The 25,894-nt window shown below is 42.8% G+C and overlaps 1 protein-coding gene across 1 annotated transcript in view; it reads right to left on the bottom strand.

Annotated features, from left to right (window-relative positions):
• The window catches only part of MYO3B (myosin IIIB), a 634,284-nt gene that overhangs the window by 384,587 nt on the left and 223,803 nt on the right, over positions 1 to 25,894 (bottom strand). Inside the window, 1 exon segment of the mRNA XM_030210853.1 lies at positions 17,224 to 17,385. Within this exon segment, the coding sequence (XP_030066713.1) occupies positions 17,224 to 17,385 (162 nt within the window).

The following is a 25,894-nucleotide window of genomic DNA, read 5'->3' on the forward strand; positions in this document are numbered from 1 at the left end:
TGACCATTCGTTATTGTATATCATTTGCCAGAATGTTTTTGTGTCTACTTGACCTCTTGTACTGTAAGTTGTGTATTCTTGTGTTCATTGTACACCTTTCTTCCACCAATGTCGGGACAGGTTTAGTTTGTAGTGGTCGGACCAAGGTGTTTCTGTCCATTTGGTATCGGTTAGTATTAAATTCTGGTCTGTTGAAAGTTTGTGTGAGATGAGATCAAGTGTGTACCCTTTTGCGTGGGTTTCTTGAATTCATGTCCATTTGAGATCCCATAAGCGGAGGAATTCCTTACATTCTCATGCGTTGATAGAGTTTGGGTCTTCTAAGTGAAGGTTGATGTCCCCTAATACTAATATGTTTGAGTTATGTTGAGTAGGAATTTTTTTCAGGTTTTGTATTTCACGGTGTGCCTGGTAGTGGAGAGATTTATGTTGCTCTTGCTCAGATGACACAAGAATCAGAATAATTTTTGTATGGTGACTTCCAAGAAGAAGAACTGTCCTACCTGTTTACACTTAACTCACAAGAACTGCTATACTGTGTCAGACCAAAGGTCCTTGAAACATTTGTTATGTTTACAGTATAAAAATATTTCTTATTGTTTTCATTTTTCATGTATGTTGATATCATTATCATTAAACCAGTTAATCATAAATCACACAATATATTGCCCTGGATTATACATTTACTTTAAATGTCTACATGTCTGCAGAGATAGAGTAGTTGTATTTATAAATGATAGAAAGTTTTATAATACAGTGCAGTATTGCTCTGTTCCCACCTAGCTACTTCTTTATGCCACCAGGCTGCCCAAAACTTTTAGGGAGAATATTGTGGTATCAAATGAGTAAATGTTGAGAAAACATTGATAAGTCCCAGATTTTTTCATAATGTTGCAAAATTGTACTAATTGTACTACTGTTGACAATATTTTTTTTAATTAAATATACGAGTTTTCCAGGTTTATGTACATACCAGCTTCCTTTCCATCCACAAATGAAGTACTGTGTGTGTGTGGATGTGTCTGGGTGTGGGTGTGGCTTGTGTAGGAGTAAATTCACTTCTGGTCCTGGCCCCACCCCACTTCTGGATCTGGCCACGCCCCTAGTTCCACTTGCTCTTTGTCTACAAATTAAGACCTGAGCATCTAAATTTAGGTGTGTAAATGTGGACTTATGCTAGTATTCTATAAACTGGCAAACTGCAGGTGTAATTGTCGATATAGAATTTGTGCTTAGCTTGCATCGTCCCGGTGTCTAACTTTAGGTGATCTTTATAGGATTTACCCCTAGGTTTTTAACCCTCTATAGGGATAATTCTATAAGGAGCTGTCTAGATTGAGGCAGCAAGAATGTGCATTAATGCCAGTCTTCTAGCTATTTGTATACAATAATTACAATTTTCTGGCTATCTGCTATTCTGTAAGCACCCACCAAAATTTGATGGTGCATTTCTTGGCACCTAAAAACAGATATTCCTTTATAGAATTACCTTTTCTCAAGTCTAGATATTTCCTCTGTAAGTGATAGAGATAAACACCTTAAAATCCTGACTGAATCCTTCAAACAGAAAGGTTACAACCCCAAAATGTTTTCCAGGAAGATAGCTTCATTTAAAATCCTCAGGGAAAACCTACTGCAGTACAAAGAAAGGAAAACCTGAGAGAGTGCCCCTTGTAGTGACATATAATCCAGAGCTGGAAAAACTGAGAAAAGCCATAAAAGAACTATAGCTACTACTCCAGGAGGAAGAAGAACTGTAATTTTGGACTATTATCAAGAACAAAATTACAGAGCACATTCAAAAGCATGGACTAATGGGACAAAGTCAACATGGATTTAGTGAAGGGAAGTCTTGCCTCACCAATCTGCTGCATTTCTTTGAAGGAGTAAACAAACATGTGGACAAAGGTCAGTTCATATTCTGTATCTAGATTTTCAGAAGGTGTTTGATAAAGTCCCTCATGAAAGACTACAGAGGAAATTAGAGGGACATGGGATTGGAGGTAGTGTTTTACTGTGGATTAAAAGCTGGTTGAAAGATAGGAAACAGAGAGCAGGGTTAAAAGATCAATATTCGCAATGGAGAGGGTAGTTAGTGGGGTCCCTCAGGGATCTGTGCTGGGACCTCTGCTTTTTAACATATTCATAAATGACCTAGAGATGGGGGGTAACTAGTGAGGTAACCAAATTTGCCGATGACACAAAGTTATTCAAAGTCGTCAAATCGCAGGAAGATTGTGAAAAACTACAAGAGGACCTTACGAGACTGGGAGACTGGGCGTCTAAATGGCAGATGACGTTTAATGTGAACAAGTGCAAAGTGATGCATGTGGGAAAGAGGAACCCAAACTATAACTATGTCATGCAAGGTTCAGCGTTGGGAATCACGGACCAAGAAAGGGATCTAGGTGTCATCATTGATGATACGTTGAAAACTTCTGCTCAATGTGCTGCTGTGGCTAGGAAAGCAAATAGAATGTTGGGTATCATTAGGAAAGGGATTGAAAACAAAAATAAGGATATTATTCTGCCATTGCATCGCTCCATGGTGCGACCACACCTCGAGTACTGTGTTCAATTCTGGTCGCCGCACCTCAAAAAAGATATAGTGGAATTGGAAAAGGTGCAGAGAAGGGCGACAAAGATGATACAGGGGATGGGACGACTTCCCTTGAGGAAAGGCTGAAGAGGCTTGGGCTCTTCAGCTTGGAGAAGAGGCAGCTGAGGGGAGATATGATAGAGGTCTATAAGATAATGAGTGGAATGGAGCGGGTCGACGTGGAGCATCTGTTTACGCTTTCCAAAAATACTAGGACAAGGGGGCATGCGATGAAGCTGCAGTGTGGTAAATTTAAAATGAATCGGAGGAAATTTTTCTTCACTCAACCAGTAGTTAAACTCTGGAATTCGCTGCCAGAAAAAGTGGTTATGGTGGTTAACTTAGCAGACTTCAAAAAAAGGTTGGACGGCTTCCTGGAGGAAAAGGCCATAGAATGTTATTGAATGGACGACGGAATAATACACTATTTCTAGGAGGGGTGGGACAAAAAATGTGAAGAAGCGAAGTATGTTGGGGAGACAGGCCAGATGCTAAAGGCAAGAATCAACTCCCTTAGGTACCATATCAGTCACCACAAAGGAAATCAAGGTGACACTCTGTATGTGAGCATTTTTCAAGACCAGAGTATTATATCAATGACCTTATCGTCAGAACATGAAGAAATTTTAAAATAATCCAGGACCATAAGGGGTGGAGGAGTAATCGAATGGTTAGAGCAGCAGGCTGGGAACCAGAAAGCCTGGTTCAAATCCCACAGCATCTCCTTCTGGCCTTAGGCTACCCTCCATTGACCTAGGGTGGCATTAGTCATCTTCACCTCACCTAGGGCACACCATGTAAGCAATTTGCAGCTTGGTGCATGTGTATAGAAGACAAAGAGAAAAAACATTAGACCTTTGACATTATAATGATAAGATACTTCAACACTAACAAGAAAGAAGCTAAAGATCTGGGTCTCCTCTCACATTATAAGCCATAAAATTATACTGCTTTTTCACCTCTGATCATCCACACACCTCTCCCTGTTTGCCACCCTACCCCCACCATTATTTTTCCCATTGAGACTGTCATTGGCATGTTGATATGTTTCACTTACATATATTCTGATACTGTCCTGGCCTTCAAAAATTAGTCAAAAATGTATTAAGATAATGAAATATATGCCATTCAATGGGTAACCACTAGAGAGAAAAACAAAATAAGAGAAACATGATCAACGTGGTCAATGCCACATAGTAGACAGGCTGCCACAATTTGAACCAACTGTAGGGCTCGAACCAAAGATGTTGGTAAGCCCATATAAATTATTTAAAGCTATCCATAGGGTCTAAGACAAGTGAGTGCACTACAGTATGGTTTCACCTATGTAACATTCTAAGCATTTTGCAAAAGATGAATATGGGTTTTAAATTATAATGAAAAATTGAGCAAAATTCCCAAATATCGAACTTCAACATATATCTTAATGCACTGATCACCAATCACAATCTCTCTGGAACATCTAACATCAGATTCCTTTAAATAACCAGTAAGCCTAAGTTTTTCCAACAATGAAATAAGACCATTAATAGACAGCCAATTAGATGCAGTATGAATGCTCTCAACCATAACATTGAGCTGTAGACAAATCATTTTGCACTGGTAGAAGCATCACATCATCAGTGAAAATATTATATTCAATGCCCTCACCACTTAAAATGTCACATGCAGGACATAAGTATAAATTGAATAGCATAGCAGACAATGACCATCCCTACGGTATTCCCTTAACCATTGGAAACAGCATCAAGTAGTGCATTCCCATAACAATTTTCTGCATTTTGTTAGCCAGATATAGTCTGAACCAAGTCAACACCACAGAGCCAATTCCAAATTCTGCCAATCATCTTAATAAAATTTGAAGATCAAAAGAATCAAACATGGCCACCACATCAAAGATTGCTACCAATAGTGACCCACATGGATCCACCACAGAGTACAAATAGTCAAGAGAGCATGCAAACAATGATTCTGTGCTCGGGCCTGACCTAAACCGAATCTGATACTGATCCAAAATATCATTATCTCTAATAAATCTAATCTCGCTATTTGTAATCCACTTAATCCCACTGAAGGTTCAAAGTGGCTTTTTGAAATTGATCAAAAAATATCTTTTCAATTACCTTTGACAAAAAAGGAAGCTTGAGATAAGACAATAATTACTTGGATCAGCTGATCCAAGAAAGACTTCTTACAGCTGCCTTTTTAAGAGCCGATTACATATACTACTTGACAGAGACATGTCGTTAACAATTGGTACAAGCAAGTCTACCGAAGATGATTTCAGTGCTTTTACTGCCCAAGTAGGACAAGGATCAAATACACAAGTAGAATCAGATAAATGTGAAATTGTCCTTGACAGCGATTCATTAGAAACTGGCTGGAACATACTCCAAGATGGCTCTGTGGAGGCTCCAAAAATAGTTACAGATAAATTACCTGTCATAGCACTGCTCTCACTATTTGAATTCTTACTCTGAAAATAGGTAACCAGCATCTGAATTCTTACTCTGAAAATAGGTACAGTAACTAGGTCTTGACAAAAAATGGACTAAGCAGGAAAATCTTTCAAATTACATAAAGCTAATTTTCTAACAATTTCAATCAGCCGTTGATGAGGCAAAATTGTTCCCCACTCTGTAAAAAAAAAAAAAAAGCATTTTCTCCTTGACTTACAAAAGTAGATAATACAGAGATTTGAGGGACAACCTCTGCAAAAGGAAAACAAAATGCTCTGCTTTACTTGCAACTAGTTTATTAGTTTAGGGTTTTTTTGTAATAAAAAATATTTTCAAAACAATTATGTTTCTATTGTATTCTAGGATGTATTTTAATGTAAACTCTAAGTATATCTTTGATGAAATATTACGGCTAATATTTAGCATGGTTCTATCCATATTACTTTAGACAAATATATAGCAATGTAAGCTTATACATTATTCAGTGTTGGTATCCCCATAAGTGCTGGCAATGAATATTCATATATAATGTTATATATTTTATTCATATAAAGTTATACCTTCTATTTCTGCAGCGTCACTTATATGAATAACTTTTATGGACAGTCTTGTAAATTGCTAATTTACATATGAGTTTTTGGTCCACTCCAAACTAAAAATGGCTAATCAAAATGACCAACTTTGGCTGTATAGAGATTGATTTGGTGACATTTCATCACCTGACAGTTCATTATTGCTGAGACACATCTTCACTGATCAAGTTTATCACATGACACTTCATCCTCTTGGACAAGTTTCTAAAGGGTCCTTTTACAAAGGCACGTGTTGCGTTCTCGAGGGCCTTGGCATTCTGTCAGGTCCTCGAGGCAGGACTGGAGTTCGTGAGCCCTTGGGCCACTGCCGAGGAGCGGCAGCAGCAGGCAAGACCACCTCGGTACTGGAAACACAGAAGAGCAGTAATGGAACTCTGGACTGGAGTAGTACAAGGCAGGCAACTAGAACAGATGAGACAGGAACAGCTTCACCTGCACCTAGCCACCGTTCCTCCGGAGTTGAGCTCCGAAGTGCAGGCGGCCGGCAGGACTTGCAGGATAAGGCAGGAACTGAAGATCCAGAGGACCCACCCTGGGTCTGGGATACACGAGGGCGACAGGGCACGGAACTAGACTCAGACAGTGTGCTGCTGCACAGCCACTAGCAAGACCCAGAAGACAGACCAAGGAACACAAGGCGTACAGAAGCTAGCAGGAGCAAGGACTAGGGCAGCAACACACTAGGCAGAACGGGGATCCGGGAATACCCACAGGGTAAACCCTCTAGCTAGGTGGAAACAGGATACAGGAATAATCACCCAGGAAAACACACTAGCCAGACAGATACAGGATTCAGGATATACCCTCAGGATATACAAGCAGGGTAGGCACACAGGCTAGGCAAGGCAGGGTTCAGGGTAAAGAGAGCAAACCAGGAATAACAGGCCAAGGGTCTTGGGCAGGCAGCACAGCAAACAGAGTAATCAGGAAGAACAGGCCAAGGGTCTGAAGCCACAGCCGTTCCACACACTGACTGGGGAACCCACAAAGGCTGAAGCTTTGCATACAGACAGAGAACAAACCCGGACAAAGGCTTCACCCCAACCCAGGGTAAGCCAGGAACAGAGGCTTCACCCCAACACAGGGTAAGCCTGGAGCAGAGGCTTCACCCCAAACACAGGGTAAGCCAGGAACAGAGGCTTCACCCCAAACACAGGGTAAGCCAGGAAGGACCCGCAGTCCACAGACAGACAGTGGCAGGGAAGACCCCCCCACAGAAGGACAACAGAGACACAGAAACAGAAAGAAACTGGGCTGGAACCCAGAGAGAGGCTAAGCAGTAGTGCCGCAGACACTTACTAACCTGACCTGGCCTAAGAGCATAACACTTTATGCAAAGGCCCTGACTGCAGGGCACAGCCCTTCCTTATGAAGACTCTCACTGATGAGTCACCAGCAGCAGGACACAAGCAGGAAGTACACTGACCCCAAAGAGAGGCTTGACACACATAGGAAGTGAGCCCACAGGAAAGATAGGCAGGAGCCATCTTGGAAGCTGGCACAGAGCCGGTGGCAGCCATCTTAGATGCTGGCTCCCCAGAGAGGCATAGCACACACAGGTGAGGTCTAGTGAAGTAATCAGCACACAGAACCAGAGACAAGACTAACACAAAGACAGACAGGAGCCAGCAGAGCTGCTGGCCCCCAGAAATGAGGTAAGTCTGAGGGTGGTCATGGCCACAGACGTGACAGCACGCTAGCAGTTTTAGGGGTCCTTTTACTAAACTGAGGCAAATGGGGGCCTGCGCTGGCCTCAGCACATGTTTTTGATGTGCACTGAGGTCCCTTTTTACTGCAGCAGGTAAAAGGCTGGGTTTTTTTTAAAGAAATGGCCGTGTGGCAAGTGACATGCATCCATCTTTTGTTTTGATAATACGGTCGGGGACACCCAAATCTCAACATTTAGGTCGACCTTAGAGATGATTGTCCTTAAAGATGGTCGTCCCAGGTTTTCAGCGATAATAGAAACCGAGGACGCCCATATCAGAAACGACCAAATGCAAGCCCTTTGGTCGTGGGAGGAGCCAGCATTCGTAGTGCACTGGTCCCCCTGACATGCCAGGACACCAACCGGGCACCCTAGGGGGCACTACAGTGGACTTCACAAATTGCTCCCAGGTGCATAGCTCCCTTACCTTGGCTGAGCCCCCCCAACCCCCCCAAAACCCACTCCCCACAACTGTACACTACCATAGCCCTAAGGGGTGAAGGGGGGCATCTACATGTGGGTACAGTGGGTTTCTGGTGGGTTTTGAAGGGCTCACATTTACCACCACAAGTATAACAGGTAGGGGGGGATGGGCCTGGGTCTGCCTGCCGGAAGTGCACTGCACCCACTAAAACTGCTCCAGGGACCTGCATACTGCTGTCAGGGAGCTGGGTATGACATTTGAGGCTGGCATAGAGGCTAGCACAAAATATTTTTAAAGTTTTTTTTAGGGTGGGAGGGGGTTGGTGACCACTGGGGGAGTAAGTGGAGGTCTTCCCCGATTCCCTCCGGTGGTCATCTGGTCAGTTTGGGCACCTTTTTGAGGCTTGGTCGCAAGAAAAAATGGACCAAGTAAAGTCGGCCAAGTGCTCATCAGAGACGCCCTTCTTTTTTCCATTATCGGCCGAGGACGCCCATGTGTTACGCACGCCCCAGTCCCGCCTTTGCTATGCTTCCGACACACCCCCTTGAACTTTGGTCGTCCCCGCGATGGAAAGCAGTTGAGGACACCCAAAATTGGCTTTCAATTATGCCAATTTGGATGACCCTGGGAGAAGGACGCCCATCTCCCGATTTGTGTCGAAAGATGGGCGCCCTTCTCTTTCAAAAATAAGCCTGATAGTAACCTATGGAACTTTGTAAGTCTAAATGCTTTGAAAATGAGCCCCAAATTTTAAAAGTGTCTCAGTGATGAACCGTTAGTGATGAAATGTCCCTACACTATTATAAGGCCAAATGTTAGCTGCTGAACAGTGTGGGGGGAGGAGGGGAGAGAGGAAGAGGGAGGATATTTTAACAAAAGGATTTATTATAGTCAGTATTCACTACCAGTCTCATAAGTCTGTCTGAATGTTGACCTCATAAAGTTTGTAACTTTTTCATTAAGAATTAGCAGTGGTCATCTCTCAATTACCAGACCTGCTTCCAGTTTTTCTTTCTCATCCATTGCTCTCCATTTCATTTAATGCATCAGCTATCACTACTTAACTAAGCGAGCTGAGCTATCTGCTCCCCACTTTGTCACAGGACATCTCAGGAGCCACTGTCTTCTCTCGCAGAAAGTATAGCTTGGGCAGAAATGTTTCCTGTCACACACCTTCATTAATCAAAGCAAGCAACACAGTTTCCTGGCAACTACCTTGGAGGGTATGGAATGAAATAAATATTCTTGCTAGTTTGCTGTCACCCTAAAGAATTATATTCTAGCCTCCACAGTTAAAATGCAGGGAAAGGTATCTAATAGAAATGATGCACACCATCCACTAGAAACACCACACCATCCACACCAACTGCTCAGTTCCTAGAAACATGGAACACGAGGGCTCTGGGGTGGCTACTGCTATAGATGACCATTTCTATAGTTCTGCAAGACATATACAACATAGTTCAGAAACATAAAAAAATATATCCATGCTCCCTGGAGTTTATAATCTAGTCAAGACAGGCAGATAAGACTTACAAGATAGCTTCAGGTAATGATTTAAAGTATCATAGGTGGCAATTAGGGGGAGTATAATTGAGGATTGGGTCTTCTCTACCTAATTGGTTTATTTCTTAATATCAAGATGTTAACATTAATGTTGGAAATGACTGGTCTGATCCTTGGGCCTTGCAACGTGGAGTAACACAATGCTGTATTTTATATGTTACTTATAGACTCCTGAGGCAAGCACGTTCAGCCAAAACATGGTGCCATGTTGAGTCTTTAACCACTACCAATAAAGAGTGTTTTTTCAACACTTGGGGGTTCCTTGGTTTATCTGTGAAGAGTTGTTATCCGTCTCCCATTCTACCTTTCCTCATGTCTTACCCGTGGGACTCTTTGGTTCCTCCACCTTCAAGGATTTTGTGCTTTTGTGTTTTTCCAGCATCATTTTTTAGCCTTCTATGACTGGTAAAAATAATCTGAGATTTCCTTGGTTTTCACATTGCTCAAACCAATTTAGGTTCAGGAGGCAGGGATCAGCCAAGGGGGTAGCACTAACAAGTCCTGCCCAGAGCATTACCTACATCCGAGCTAGACCAGTGGAAGATTTTTGAGGGGACATGGGGTACAGTGGTGGAAATAAGTATTTGATCCCTTGCTGATTTTGTAAGTTTGCCCACTGACAAAGACATGAGCAGCCCATAATTGAAGGGTAGGTTATTGGTAACAGTGAGAGATAGCACATCACAAATTAAATCCGGAAAATCACATTGTGGAAAGTATATGAATTTATTTGCATTCTGCAGAGGGAAATAAGTATTTGATCCCCCACCAACCAGTAAGAGATCTGGCCCCTACAGACCAGGTAGATGCTCCAAATCAACTCGTTACCTGCATGACAGACAGCTGTCGGCAATGGTCACCTGTATGAAAGACACCTGTCCACAGACTCAGTGAATCAGTCAGACTCTAACCTCTACAAAATGGCCAAGAGCAAGGAGCTGTCTAAGGATGTCAGGGACAAGATCATACACCTGCACAAGGCTGGAATGGGCTACAAAACCATCAGTAAGACGCTGGGCGAGAAGGAGACAACTGTTGGTGCCATAGTAAGAAAATGGAAGAAGTACAAAATGACTGTCAAATCGACAAAGATCTGGGGCTCCACGCAAAATCTCACCTCGTGGGGTATCCTTGATCATGAGGAAGGTTAGAAATCAGCCTACAACTACAAGGGGGGAACTTGTCAATGATCTCAAGGCAGCTGGGACCACTGTCACCACGAAAACCATTGGTAACACATTACGACATAACGGATTGCAATCCTGCAGTGCCCGCAAGGTCCCCCTGCTCCGGAAGGCACATGTGACGGCCCGTCTGAAGTTTGCCAGTGAACACCTGGATGATGCCGAGAGTGATTGGGAGAATGGTGCTGTGGTCAGATGAGACAAAAATTGAGCTCTTTGGCATGAACTCAACTCGCCGTGTTTGGAGGAAGAGAAATGCTGCCTATGACCCAAAGAACACCGTCCCCACTGTCAAGCATGGAGGTGGAAATGTATTGTTTTGGGGGTGTTTCTCTGCTAAGGGCACAGGACTACTTCACCGCATCAATGGGAGAATGGATGGGGCCATGTACCGTACAATTCTGAGTGACAACCTCCTTCCCTCCGCCAGGGCCTTAAAAATGGGTCGTGGCTGGGTCTTCCAGCACGACAATGACCCAAAACATACAGCCAAGGCAACAAAGGAGTGGCTCAGGAAGAAGCACATTAGGGTCATGGAGTGGCCTAGCCAGTCACCAGACCTTAATCCCATTGAAAACTTATGGAGGGAGCTGAAGCTGCGAGTTGCCAAGCGACAGCCCAGAACTCTTAATGATTTAGAGATGATCTGCAAAGAGGAGTGGACCAAAATTCCTCCTGACATGTGTGCAAACCTCATCATCAACTACAGAAGGACGTTCTGACCGCTGTGCTTGCCAACAAGGGTTTTGCCACCAAGTATTAGGTCTTGTTTGCCAGAGGGATTAATACTTATTTCCCTCTGCAGAATGCAAATAAATTCATATACTTTCCACAATGTGATTTTCCGGATTTTAATTTGTGATGTGCTATCTCTCACTGTTACCAATAACCTACCCTTCAATTATGGGCTGCTCATGTCTTTGTCAGTGGGCAAACTTACAAAATCAGCAAGGGATCAAATACTTATTTCCACCACTGTATATTTTTTTCACTTATGCAGAAGATATACAAGTTGATGTGCCATTAGGAAATGATCTGAACAGGAAGCATTGGAATATCTGACTGTTCAACGTTTCTTGTCATAGATGAAGGTTTTTGTGATTATTTTGCATTTTTATCTGTCTTTAGCTGACAACTATTAGGATTGTTGGGATATAAATAAGTTACTATAAATGAGCTACTACTGAAAAGGTGTGAGCAAAATCCAAATAAATAAAGTTAATAATATACCCTCCAGTTTACTAAGCCGCGCTGGTGGCTGTCATGCTCTAATGCTGACATAGGCCACATTCACTTTGAATGGGCTGTGTCGGCATTGCCACGTGGCTTAGTAAACCGGGGGAGGGGGGGGGATAAATTGTCAATCCTAGGAAAGTTCTATGAGTAAGGACAGCTTCCATGGATTATTTGTCCCCACAAGTGGCGTGTAATCAGTCCATAAATTAAAAAAAAATGTATTGAAATTCTAGGAGGTTTGGTGAACTTCACATTAGGGGGGAAGTTGTTAACATAGGCTACCGCTATTTTAACGTTAACCCAGTTACTAGTAACTAGGTCTCATTCATAAAATGGATCTGTGCTAAAATTGCACAAGCTAGTGGTAAAATAACATGTCTTAATGATAGTTCCAGGGCTTTATTTGAGGGGGGGGGGGGGTACTTGGGGGTACTGAGTACCGGCACCTTTTCCATTGTCTGCTAAAATTCACCCATGGTTCCCAAGTTTTAATGAAAGAGCTCAGGCTCTACACACCAACTCTGCCTTGTCATAGATTCTCTGACTGGTTGCAAGGGGCCTGACTATTGTGGGGTGGGTCCCTCAGTGATCACCCCACCCCTTAAAATTTTGGCCTGGCATTTGAGTACTGGCACCTTTTTTGCTAGAAAAAATGCACTGGATAGTTTACATCGATAACTGTGCCCCTCATATCCATTGCAGGTGATTAATGCAGTTGGTGGCGCTAGCTTTGCCCAACTTGCTGTTGTACTTAATCTTCACCACTATTTTGTCTCCATTTATATGGCTATTTTGATCCATAGCAGAGGTGAGTGGGTGGAACAGGTATGTAAGAACTTATGAATATGAGTCATGCTGAGGCAGACCAAGGTCAATCTAGCAGAGCATCTTCTCCAACAGTGACCATTCTGGTTTACAAGTAGCCAGCAGATCTGAAAATGTAGGTAAGTAGGGAAATAGGGAACAGTTATATACCTTTTCATATAATACTAAGACTACAGATAATCCAGAAGAGTGTGCACTTATCAGTGTTCATTCAGTTTGTTTGGGTGCCTAATATTTAAAGTGCACACAAATGCTTGTACACATGTTGCCCACAAACTAATGTGTGTACATTGAAATTTGTATGCTTAAAAATAGTTCTAGAAGCTCCAGTTTATGTGGTAAGAGCTACATATTCAAGCTGGAGAGATCACCTTAATAATTACACACTATCGCTCCATACAAAATCTTTTGATATATTTGGATCCTCAGACAGTGGGGTTAGTATAACTGTTATGTCAGCCTATCACCATATCACTTAACCCTCAGGTACAAACTTAGATTGTGAGCCCTCCTGGGACAGAGAAATAGCCAGTGTAATCTGAATGTAACTCACCTTCAGCTACTACTGAAAAAGGTGTAAGCAAAATCTAAATAAATAATATCCCTCACAGGTCCAAATTTATTTTTTAATTTTACAGGTTTTCTTTATATATTAAATCTTAAGCATTTGTGTAATATTGGAAACACCTAAGTACATAAGTAATGCCTACTGGGAAAAGACCAAGGGTCCATCGAGCCCAGCATCTTGTCCATGACAGCGGCCAATCCAGGCCAAGGGCACTGGCAAGCTCCCAAACGTACAAACATTCTATACATGTTATTCCTGGATTTTTGGATTTTTCCAAGTCCGTTTAGTAGCGGTTATGGACTTGTCCTTTAGGAAACCGTCCAACCCCTTTTTAAACTCTGCTAAGCTAACCGCCTTCACCACATTTTCTGGCAATGAATTCCAGAGTTTAATACACGTTGGGTGAAGAAACATTTTCTCGATTTGTTTTAAATTACTACACTGTAGTTTACTCGCATTGCCCCCTAGTCCTAGTATTTTTGGAAAGCGTGAACAGACGCTTCACATCCACCGTTCCACTCCACTCATTATTTTATATACCTCTATCATGTCTCCCCTCAGCCGTCTCTTCTCCAAGCTGAATAGCCTAGCCTCCTTAGTCTTTCTTCATAGGGGAAGTCGTCCCATCCCCGCTATCATTTTAGTCGCCCTTCGCTTCACCTTTTCCAATTCTACTATATCTTTCTTGAGATGTGGCAACCAGAATTGAACACAATACTCAAGGTGCGGTCGCACCATGGAAGCGATACAACGGCATTATAACATCCTCACACCTGTTTTCCATACCTTTCCTAATAATACCCAACATTCTATTCGCTTCCTAGCCGCAGCAGCACACTGAGCAGAAGGTTTCAGCGTGTTATCTACGTCGACAACCCAGATATCCCTTTCTTGGTCCTTAACTCCTAACGTGGAACCTTGCATGATGTAGCTATAATTCGGGTTCTTTTTTCCACATGCATCACCTTGCACTTGCTCACATTAAACGTCATCTGCCATTTAGCCGCCCAGTCTCCAGTCTCATAAGGTCCTCTTGTAATTTTCACAATCCTGTCGCGAGTTAACGACTTTGAATAACTTTGTGTCATCAGCAAATGTAATTACCTCGCTAGTTACTCCCATCTCTAAATCATTTATAAATATATTAAAAAGCAGCGGTCCTAGCACAGGACCCTGAGGAACCCCACTAACTACCCTTCTCCATGTGAATACTGCCCATTTAACCCCACTCTCTGTTTCCTATCCTTCAAACCAGTTTTAATCCACAATAGGACATTCCTCCTATACCATGACCCTCCAATTTCCTCTGTAGCCTTTTCATGAGGTACCTTGTTTCAAATAAGACTTATTTAAGATATCTTAGTAGCAGCTACCTCTCCCCGACATGATACCATGTTTTGTGGAAACTGCATAAGGGTCGAGGCATGTTATAATAATACTTTAGACTGGAGTTTGTTTTAGAGAGTCCTGTGGTAGTTTTTGTGACGTGTGGTGTTTGGTTTTAACTTATGTTTAACTAATGTCTCTCTTTTTTCTCCACAATTTTGATAACAACACAGAAGTATATTTTTATTTTACTATTATTTAAATGTTTGTGTTCGACCTTGTGTTATTATAGCATTCTTCTGGTTTCTTATATCTTATTCTCTTATATTCTCATGATTAGACAGCACTGCAAGAGATAGGAGCCAGCTGATGCCTGAAAGACCTGCCTCTTAAAAGCTAGGTCACAACAATCAACAAAGAACCTTCCCAATATGCACATCTTTTTCGATATCCATTATGCACACGAGCAGATATTGGTTTATAAAATATGGCGTGGAAGAGTGAATCTAGTGCTACATAGATGTTGTATGACACAATGATTCCTGAATAAAGAGAGAAGAGTGTGCAGTCAGCCTCAAAGCAGAGAAATCCTGCCACCCCACTGGCTGTTAAAGGTCACAAAGTGTGTGTCACCAGGCAAAAGTCTTCTACAGTAGAAACTTACATGATGCAAGCAGAATTATTTCAGTTTGGTCACAGATGGAACATACAGATAGAATAAGCAACCCAGTCTAGAAGTGAAAATATGCAGAAAAATTGAACTAAAAACCGCAAGAAGTCAGACTCAGTCACCAATGCAACACAGGAGAAATAGAAACAGAAATGTATTTCCTCCTCTACTAAGTAAAACACCTGTACAGAAGCACACATTACTTCACTTTACTTTATTGGATTTATACTCATACACGTCCGAGTCAGGGACTCAGTACTGTGGGCTTACATTAAGTGATCAGATATACAAGTTACTCATACTATAAATAATAAATAGAGGACAGGTATACAATTCAGAAAATCCAATGCATGTCAGGGATGCATGAAAAGGGAGAATGGAGATAAATGGATGAGTTAACATATTTGGTTGGGGGGGGAGTAGTGCGATATGATTCCCAAACCTAATAGAGAAAAGCAAAGATTTCACACAAAAAGTGAGCAAGAAAGAGAACGGATGAAGTGCATGATTATTAAGGTGATCTCTCCAGCTTGAATATGTAGCTCTTACCACATAAACTGGAGCTTCTAGAACTATTTTAAGCATACAAATTTCAATGTACACGCATTAGTTTGTGGGCACACGCAAAATACAGGGATTCGTCTACTGAGAGGTTGTGTATATGATCATGTAACCCTGTCATATATACTCATCATTGGCTGCCTGCTTATTATAGGGTGCAGTTTAAGGTTTTAGTTCTAACTTATAAAGTCTATCATACTGGTATCCCATCAGCACTGCGGAAGTTGTTAGTACTGTATGTCCCAGGGAGAATGTTGCGTTCTGGGACTGAACATTTGTTGCTTGTTTGGAGGCTACACGTAAGGGGGCATTTTTCTATTAGCACCCCAGCTGTGGAATGCTCTGCCATGGGAGTTTCGGGAGTTGCAATCCCTGATTTGGTTTAAGAGGCTGTTGAAAGCATATTCTTTCAGCAGGCCTTTTCAGTCTTAGTTCCTGAGGGTTAGCTGGTTGGAAGATCAGTTGAGCTCAGATGAAGATGAATATTGTTTTTGTTTTTAATTTAAGATCTTGGGTGACTGTGCTTGACTATTTTTATGAGCATAGAACATAGAGTAGCCATACTGGGTCAGACCAATGGTCCATCTAGCCCAGTATCCTGTTTGACAAACAGTGCCAAGCCAGGTCACAAGCACTGACTGAATACCTCCGGGTACACTCCGGTGCTAAAAAAATATATATGTTTGTAGTACCAGATATGACGGCGCGCTAGGGGTGAGAAGTACCACTGGGCTGCTGCGGTAGCCCAGCAGTACTTCCTGTTTAGCAAGTGGTAAGCTCACATTGGGCTTACTGCCGCTTAATAAAGGGGGCCTTTATTTTGTATACATTTTATATTCAAAAAGAACAAACAACAGCGTCACATACCATTGTCCTTTCAGTGAGCTGCCTAAACAGTTAACTCCCTACCATCATACAATCATCTCCTTAACCACCAACTAAATCCCAATAACCCTCTCTCCTATCCCCTCATACTTAACCCTCCCACCCCCTGTAACTTTTCCCAATTACACAAATTTCCCAACTTTTGCTATAGTGGATCAGCTTATCAGTACACAAAGCCATATTGTAGATTATTTTTAAAAATAAAACTTAAAATAATGTATTTTTTTTTTCCTAAAATGATTAATCCATGAACCCCCCCTCCCCCCAGCGACAAATTTCAAACTTTTTAAAAAGAAATTCTGACTTTCACACAGCATACTAGGTCTCCAGTAATTCTTGGGTATAACAATTTCAAAGGTAAAGCGCCGCTCATACAATCTTGATGGCAGGCTTTCTGAGTCCACGTCTCTATATACAGCAAAACTCCAGACAGTTTTTGTACTATTTAGTTCAATTAAATTAGTTATGTGCTCCCTGACTGAAATCCCATTTCCTGTTAACAGAATTCACTATTTAATATACTGCAATAAACTAAAGACTTTTCACGATGACACTGAGATCAATCTCTTGTAAGTACTTGGGCATTACATATGATTGTATCTGAAGACATATACTACACTGTACCTGGTCTTAGGCTATAGAGCCCGACTGCTGCTGTTTCTGGATCAGTTCAGCCAGCTGCTTTTGCAGAGCCATATCCTTACCATGGGCTTGTCTAATAAATGGATGTTCCAACAGGTGAGTGACTGATGGTCTCTTTTCAAAGTCCTTAATAAGACACCTGTACAAACAAACAAAGAAAATGGAGGCCTTATGCATAGAAGAATAAAGGCCAGCAAACGAGCTGCAGTTAGTAATACAGGGCCAGATGTTCTAAAGGAATATTTTTAGCTTCCTATTCCATGTCTATGGGAAAACTGCTTCACAGATTTGGCACTTAGCTTTATTTATTTGGTTATTTATTTATCTCATTTGTAAGTCATCTTTCGAGTATAGCTTAAGGTGCCATACTAGAAAATATGAAAATAAAAATCAAAGAATATTAAAAGAATTCAGCTACAAACATAGGGTCTGATATTCAAAAGGGTTTAACCGGGAAGGAGAGGCTCCTGCTGGGTTAAACTCTGCTGAGCAAGCTGGCAACTGATATTCAGTGGCATTTACATAAGAACATAAGAATAGCCATACTGGCAGGGGCGGCCCAAGGCAATCTGCTGCTCGAGGCAGGAATGAGATGCTGCCCCTGCCCATGCTCGGTCTGGCATCTCCCCCCTTCCCTCTTCAACCCGCTTCCCTGCATTTACCTTATTTTTTTCTTTTACAAAAGGCAGCAGCGATTCCCATAGGCTGCCCTGCCACGGTGCCATGGGCACCAACCTTTTTTGCTCTACTGTGTCCCACCTCTGAGGAAACAGGAAGTTATGTCAAGAGGTGGGCCAAGAGTAGGGAGAAGAGGACGGTGCCAGCGGCAGGGCAGCCATTGGCAATCATTGTCACTGCTGCTGCCACTGCCACCTTTTGGAAAAGAAAAAAATAAGGTAAATATGGGGAAGAGGGTTGAGGAGGTAAGGGGGAGTGCTGCTCCTGGTGAGTGTCACCTGAGACCCTCACCTCAGTTGACCTAATGGTAGGGCCATCACTGCATACTGGGTCAGACCAATGGTCCATTTAGCTGAGTAACCTGCTTCCAACAGTAGCCAATTCAGGCAGAAATCCAAATAGTAGCAACATTCCATGCTACCAACCTTTCCTGAATGACTTCTTTGTTGTTGTTTTCTATCCTATCTTAATTGGCATTCCTTTCCTTTCTGTGAATATTTTAATGTTGTAAACCACCTAGATTTTCAATTGAGCTGTATATCAAATTATAAATAAACTTAGAAACTTGGACTATGCATGAGATCTATTTGTATGCACTGCCTGCATTGTATGCAAATAAATCTCATACATATTAATTGTGGAAATCCTGAAAACCCGACTGGGCTGTGGCCCTTCAGAACCGAGGTTGCCCACCCCTGAACTAGATAGTGCTAGTGGTCAGTGCTAATATTCAGTGGCACTATCCGATTAAGTGTCGCTGAATATTAGCACTGAAGCCAACCTGTGCAATTTAACCTGGCAATAACCTCTGCTATCTGGTTGAATCATTTTGAATACTGGGCCCTATTCAGCAAAGTTTCAAAGTGATTTACGTGGACTAGCGCCTCACCTGCCCACTTAAAGCAGTTACCATCACCTAAGTGGGAATATTCAATGGCAGGTAACTGGAGAGTGCCGCTGAATATCCCCACAGACTGCCCATCCAAAAGGTGGGCAGATTAGGGACAGCGCTGGGGAGGAGCCTGGGATTATGTGGGTGTTGACAATATTTAGTACCTGCATCCGCACAGCGGCAGCCTTTCTGGAATGGAGCTGTGAGAGGGCTGAGCTCCTGCCCCCAAAGACCCCTCTGGATCAGGGAGACAGGTAGGGAGGCGCCAGAGTCACTAGCACCGGCCATGCTGAAAAAGGTAGCCATCAGTGCAGAGTGCAGGAGTGACTGGGAATCAATCCTGTCCCCATTGCCTCCTGGACTCCAGTGGGCTGGCTGACTAGAAGGAAGCTGATGTAAAGGAATTGGGATACCAACATGTGACCATCTCACTAGAAACATAAAATTAATTCTGGTAGAACAAACGATTTGTAATACTACTTATCATTTCTATAGCACTACTAGAAACTATACTAGAAACAATAACGAAGTTACAGAAGTTCAAACATAACTTTTGCCATCTGCTTATGGACCCATGACATGAAAAATCAGCCATTCTCAACATTTTGAATCCACTACTTTAGTCACCTTTTACCAGAGACAGTCACATATTGGGGGGGGGGGGGAACCAAAGCAAATGTCGGCTCGGGGGGCACCACAATCCCTTCAGCCGGCTCTGCCTGTTGGATAAGAACAGTCTAGTTCTGTTCAATCTGAAAGACTTTCCAATTCCATGACCTCCCAGTTGGGGGTGCCTCACCTGCTCCAAAGATTCCTAAATATGTGGACTATTGGAAATCTATGTGGCCTATGGCTTTGGATTTCCATTGTAAAGCTGGAGTAGACGGAAGAGAGGTTCAAAAGAGTTAGAATTCTGGGTAGATCTAAATGAAGGCTCCAGTCATGGAGACATTGGGGAAACCACTGCTTGCCCTGGTATTGGAAGCATGAAATATTGCTACTATTTGGGTTTCTGCCAGGAACATGTGACCTGGATTGGCCAATGTTGGAAACAGGATATCGGGCTAGATAGACCATTGGTCTGACCTAGTATGGTGATTCTTATGTTAGTCCCTGTACAGGCCAGCTCTAATTGTACTGAAAGCCCAAAAGAGCAAGAGGAAATTGCCAGGTCTACAAAAAAAGTGTACATATTACATAAGTCATGACAAAAAGCAATGATAAATTATCAACAATTAGCCTCACCTTGAACCTTTGGAATTCTAAAGCAAGATCCCAAACAAAATTATGTACTGCAAGGCTTGCAAAACAACATTGTATGCCTGCAACTTGGAAGATGATTTAAAAGCCCCTTTTCAAGTTTAACCTTTAGAGGGTGTTCTCTTAATTCATGTGGCACATTTATAGTCTGTTTTCAGTTTCTCAGTTTGTGAATCCTGGAACTTCCCACAGCAGATGCTTAGCTATCAGGGTCCAGAACTTCCCAGTCCCACTGACTGCAGGCCTAGAAACACACCTACTGCCAGGATAGATATCAGTCATTGACTTTTAGTTTCTAGGTCTGTTTCCTGTTTCATATTTTTTTTTAAATACATAAAAGGCTAGAATCTAAAAACTTGTCGTCAAAACAAAATATGCCTAGGTGTATTCTATAAAGTACGCCTAAATTTAGGTGAACTTTATAGAATAAGCCTAAATTTCCATGCAGTTTATATAATACACCAAGCGAGCATCTCCACCAGTGAAGAAACAGGAAGTGAGCTCATCAAGGGTGGGACGCAGTAGATGAAAGCCTGCAGGGCTGGAGCAGGTTGCTTACAGGAATCGCTGTCGGCAATGGCTCAGGGAGATGGGCAGCTGTCATGAGAGAGAGGGAGGGAGAGAGAAGAGTGAGGCACCACCAATGAGGTGTTTTGGAGGCCTCTAGACTGGGAGGGCATGAGGCAAGAATGGGTGGGCCTGTGCCCACCCAGGCCCATCCCGTAGCTATACCACTGGCCCAATCCCAGCCAGCCAAAAACTCCCAACATCTCTCCTTCCCACGAACCATTTTAAATAACAGATCTTTGCTAGCAGCGACTAATACACACTGCTCACTGCTGACCCCACAGTCTTCCCTCTGATGTACTCTTGTCTTTGTGGAAACAGGAAGTTGCGTCGGAGGGAAGGCTGCGGAGCTGGCGTGAGCAGTGTGTGTCAGTTGGTGAAGATCTACTATTTAAATATTTAAATGGTATGTGGGGAGGGGTTTGAGAGACCATATGACATGGGTGGGAGAGGGAGAGACCGAATCACCTGTGGGGAGGGGTGAGGTGGGGTGCTTCTGCTCACCCACCTTGGGCTCAGATGTGGGTTTCTGGCAATGCCCTTGTAAGGCCATTTTAACAGACAATGTTCCCATCATCTGTCTTTCCATTGGTTTTTGTGTAAGTCCAAGATGCTCTTTCACTTAAATGTGTTAACAATTAACATGAAAATTATTGCATGCCTACACTAACAGTTAAGGCAGTGGTTTGACACTTAGCATGAGCTAATTCCCGTGTTGTCTGACAAAGTGTGGAATGGGGCAGGAACTGGACAGTGCAGAGCAGTTAACATTACCTCAAAATGTGGCGTTGTCTGCATCCACATTATCTACAAAGAAGTTAACACACACTAAGGTGATCATTTTCAAAGCAGATAACATAGTAACATAGTAGATGACGGCAGAAAAAGACCTGCACGGTCCGTCCAGTCTGCCCAACAAGATAATTCATATGTGCTACTTTTTGTGTATACCTTACCTTGATTTGTATCTCTTTTCAGGGCACAGACCGTAGAAGTCTGCCCAGCACTAGCCCCGCCTCCCAACCACCAGCCCCGCCTCCCACCACGGCTCTGCCATCCAATCTCGGCTAAGCTCCTGAGGATCCATTCCTTCTGAACAGGATTCCTTTTGTTTATCCCACGCATGTTTGAATTCCGTTACCATTTTCATCTCCACCACCTCCCGCGGGAGGGCATTCCAAGCATCCACCACTCTCTCTGTGAAAAAATACTTCCTGACATTTTTCTTGAGTCTGCCCCCTTCAATCTCATTTCATGTCCTCTAGTTCTACCGCCTTCCCATCTCCAGAAAAGGTTCGTTTGTGGATTAATACCTTTCAAATATTTGAATGTCTGTATCATATCACCCCTGGTTCTCCTTTCCTCCAGGGTATACATGTTCAGATCAGCAAGTCTCTCCTCATATGTCTTGTAATGCAAATCCCATACCATTCTCGTAGCTTTTCTTTGCACCACTTCAATTCTTTTTACATCCTTAGCAAGATACGGCCTCCAAAACTGAACACAATACTCCAGGTGGGGCCTCACCAACAACTTATACAGGGGCATCAATACCCCCTTTCTTCTGCTGGTCACACCTCTCTCTATACAGCCTAGCAACTTTCTAGCTATGGCCAATGCCTTGTCACACTGTTTCATCGCCTTCAGACCCTCAGATACTATCACCCCAAGATCCCTCTTCCCGTCCGTACCTATCAGGCTCTCACCGCCTAACGCATACGTCTCCCGTGGATTTCTACTCCCTAAGTTCATCCACTTTGCATTTTTCGCATTGAATTTTAATTGCCAAACCTTAGACCATTCTTCTAGCTTCCTCAGATCCTTTTTCATGTTTTCCACTCCCTCCCGTGTGTCCACTCTGTTACAGATCTTAGTATTATCCGCAAATAGGCAAACTTTACTTTCTAACCCTTCGGCGATGTCAGTCACAAATATATTGAACAGAATCTGCCTCAGCACCGATCCTTGAGGCACTCCACTACTCACCTTTCCCTCATCCGAGCAAATTCCATTAACCACCACCTTCTGGTGTCTGTCTGTCAACCAGTTCCTAATCCAGTTCACCACTTTAGGTCCTATCTTCAGCCCGTCCAGTTTATTTAAGAGCCTCATGTGGGGAACCGTGTCAAAAGCTTTGCTGAAATCTAAGTAGATTATGTCTATAGCTCGTCCCTGATTCAATTCTCCGATCACCCAATCAAAGAACTCAATGAGATTCATTTGGCACGATTTCCCTTTGGTAAAACCATGTTGTCTCGGATCTTGCAACTTATTGGATGGATGTCTCAAAATGCCTTCGAAAATATCCATCTGCTAAAAATGTCCAAATCCCAATTTTGGAAAGTCAGAATTTGGATGTTCATGTAGCAGTTCATCCAACTAGCAAGGGGGATATGTTGTGGATGTACTTTTGGGGCAGGACTAGGGAGATTCCGAAGTAGGACGTCCTATAGCAATTTTTTGAACGGGAAGAAACATCCATGTCTACAAAGAAGAAACAATGTAACAAGTCAACCAAATATTTATTAGATAACATAAATTCAACTGCCCAACACAGGCCGTGTTTCGCCCACATCAGGGCTGCGTCAGGGGCTCTAAAACATACAAATATGTACAGAATATAAATATATAGCCAAAAATATGTAATAATCAAACCATGACATGGTAACAAGGTCTTACTGATCAATGTTTAACCTCATAACCAATATTCTTCAAATATCACAAGCAAAACTATTTGCCAGCCATGCCATGCGCAATGATAAAAATGACCTGTGTTTTTTATATCCCTTCTTAGATAGACAAACTGAAAACGCTCCAAACAAAATTCTGCCCTGATGAAAGCCAACCCATTATCTGATCTGGAATTCTAGTACTATCCTGTCCATCATGCTTTCTGAGCTGAAAATTAATTCTCAGAATTCATTAGTGTCACTACATTAAGCATAGGTTGCAGCCATTTGCAGCAATCTCACAGCCAGGATCCGAAGCCCCATTTCCATTCTGGTACAATTACAGTTAGTAAAGAAGCAGTTATTACCAAGGAACAGACATACATACACCACACATGCACAAATGTAGGACAGCGCTCAGAATTTATAGACTGCATGCACTTAGATGATAACAGTATTGCAAAACAAGCGTCCTGACAAGCCAAACTGACGTTCAGTAACTAGTTAATAAGATAAGGCAAATAGGTAGAATTTTTTATCAGCTGTAAACAAATATTTGCTAATGAAATAAATGATGGCAGAAAACAAAGGCAAAATACGCCGGAAATCAGCAGGTGCCCCTGTCTTTTCATGGCGACTAGTACCTGTAGTGTTCAAAGAAGTTTTTTTCATTTTATGTTTATTTTAGATGAGGTTTACATTCTTTTGCAATCCATCTATTATGGTAGGTCTTGAGGATCCCACATTTTATTTACAACAAAGTTAAAGTGTTCATGGGGATTGCCCTCATATACGCATTAGAATGTAAGGAAGAAATCCATCCTGTTAAGAGTCCTCTGAGCGTTTCCTTAGAGTGTAAACAAAGGGCATAAAGTAGTAAAGCGATGTAAACTAACTGAGTGAAGGCTGCATGTGAGATAGTCTGAAGTCTATGAAAACCATCAGAGTATGATGTGGAGGCACATTTTAGAAAGGATATCTATCTCCAAAAATACACATGAAAGTGACCACATACTGTATAGAGTTGGCCTTCATTTTAAAAAAAAGCAAGTGTGCATGTGTAGGTCCCATCTAAAAGCAATGTATTGCCACCCCTGGAAAAACAAATGTAGGTTAGCAATCTACACCTGTAAATGGCAGCATTCTGCTAACCTACATATGTACCTCCAATGAACACAGAGCGGGTTATAACTCCCCTAATCATAGCCCCTCACCCACATCAGTTCAGCCCTCCTCCCGATGAATGGCCCATGGTATCAGTTCCTTCCCTGATCAGAGCCCCCTGGCACCAGTACCCTCCATCTTGAGCCCCCTTGGCATCAGTTTTCCCCCCTGATCAGTCCCACTGGCATCTTATGCCCCCCTCTCCCCCCCCCCCCATCAGAACATGTCCACAATCAGATCTCATCTCATCCAATCCCTCCTTGGAGAGAACCCCCCATTCTCTCTTAAATCCCCACCTTGATGGCAAGCCCCTCACAGCAGTCTTCAAACTTCCACCTACCCTTGGAACCTATGTCAGAGAGAATGCTGATGGTCTAAGGGCAGGGGTTGGGAGCAGTCCCCCTCTGCTTCTGCCCATCTGGTTCCAAAAACAAAAATGGAACCCATGACCCCTAGAAGTAATACTACTATACTACCACTAGGGGTCATGGGTGCTATTTTTGTTCTTGGAGCCAGACAGCTTGGGAGCAGAAGGAGACACATCCTGACCCTTGATCCTAGACCACAAGGATTCCCCTGGGTAGGCTGCGAGAATGGGTGGAGAGTCCAGGGCAGCGGGGGGGGGGGGGGGGGGAGGAGTAGGATTTGGGACTGCTAGGAAAGCTTTGCCATCAGGAGGAATTCAAGAGATCAGGGGGTTCTGTTTCAAGGAGATTCAGATTGGAGGTATGGTCTACGGGGGGGGGGTCGGATAGGGGATGTCTGATGCTAGGGAGGGTGATCTGATGAGGGGGGGAACTGATGTTGGGGGCCTCTGATCAGTGAGGTAGTATCTGATGTGAGGGGCTCTGATCATGGGGTGGGGGGAATGATGTCGGAAGAGTCCATTGGTCTCACTACATGTTGTGGCAAGGACGGGAGGTACAGCCTTAACTCTTGCCCAAAGGAGCACCTTGCCCCAATATGTACATGGGTAAGAGTAACCATAAATCCCCATGTCAAGGTGTTGTTGCTTACACATGTTTTCTCCTTCTGAGAATATATTTGTATTATTCCATCCCACCCTAACCCACCCACAAAGTGCACAATGCATGCTCCCTTTGAAGATAAACATAGATAGGACAACACATTTAAACACTGGGCTTTCTGAAATCGGGTTTTACATGTTAATGCCACCTGCAATCCAGGACATCTAGATTTCAGAAAGTGCTCCTATTGAGCGGTGCCCCACCAGAATTAGGAAAGGTTGCTCCCTTAATCCCCCAGTAGGTGATGTCACTGGCAAGGTGGACTCTGGCAACTTTGGGAAAAATAAACATTTATTTTTATGACTGAGAAAAAGGTTTATATTCCAGCACCTCTCCAGACCTCTCTAATGCACACACCATCGTTTGGGTGCACATCCCCCAGTGCTCTCA

The sequence above is a fragment of the Microcaecilia unicolor genome, chromosome 7, assembly GCF_901765095.1.
Source record: "Microcaecilia unicolor chromosome 7, aMicUni1.1, whole genome shotgun sequence".
Lineage (NCBI taxonomy): Eukaryota > Metazoa > Chordata > Amphibia > Gymnophiona > Siphonopidae > Microcaecilia > Microcaecilia unicolor.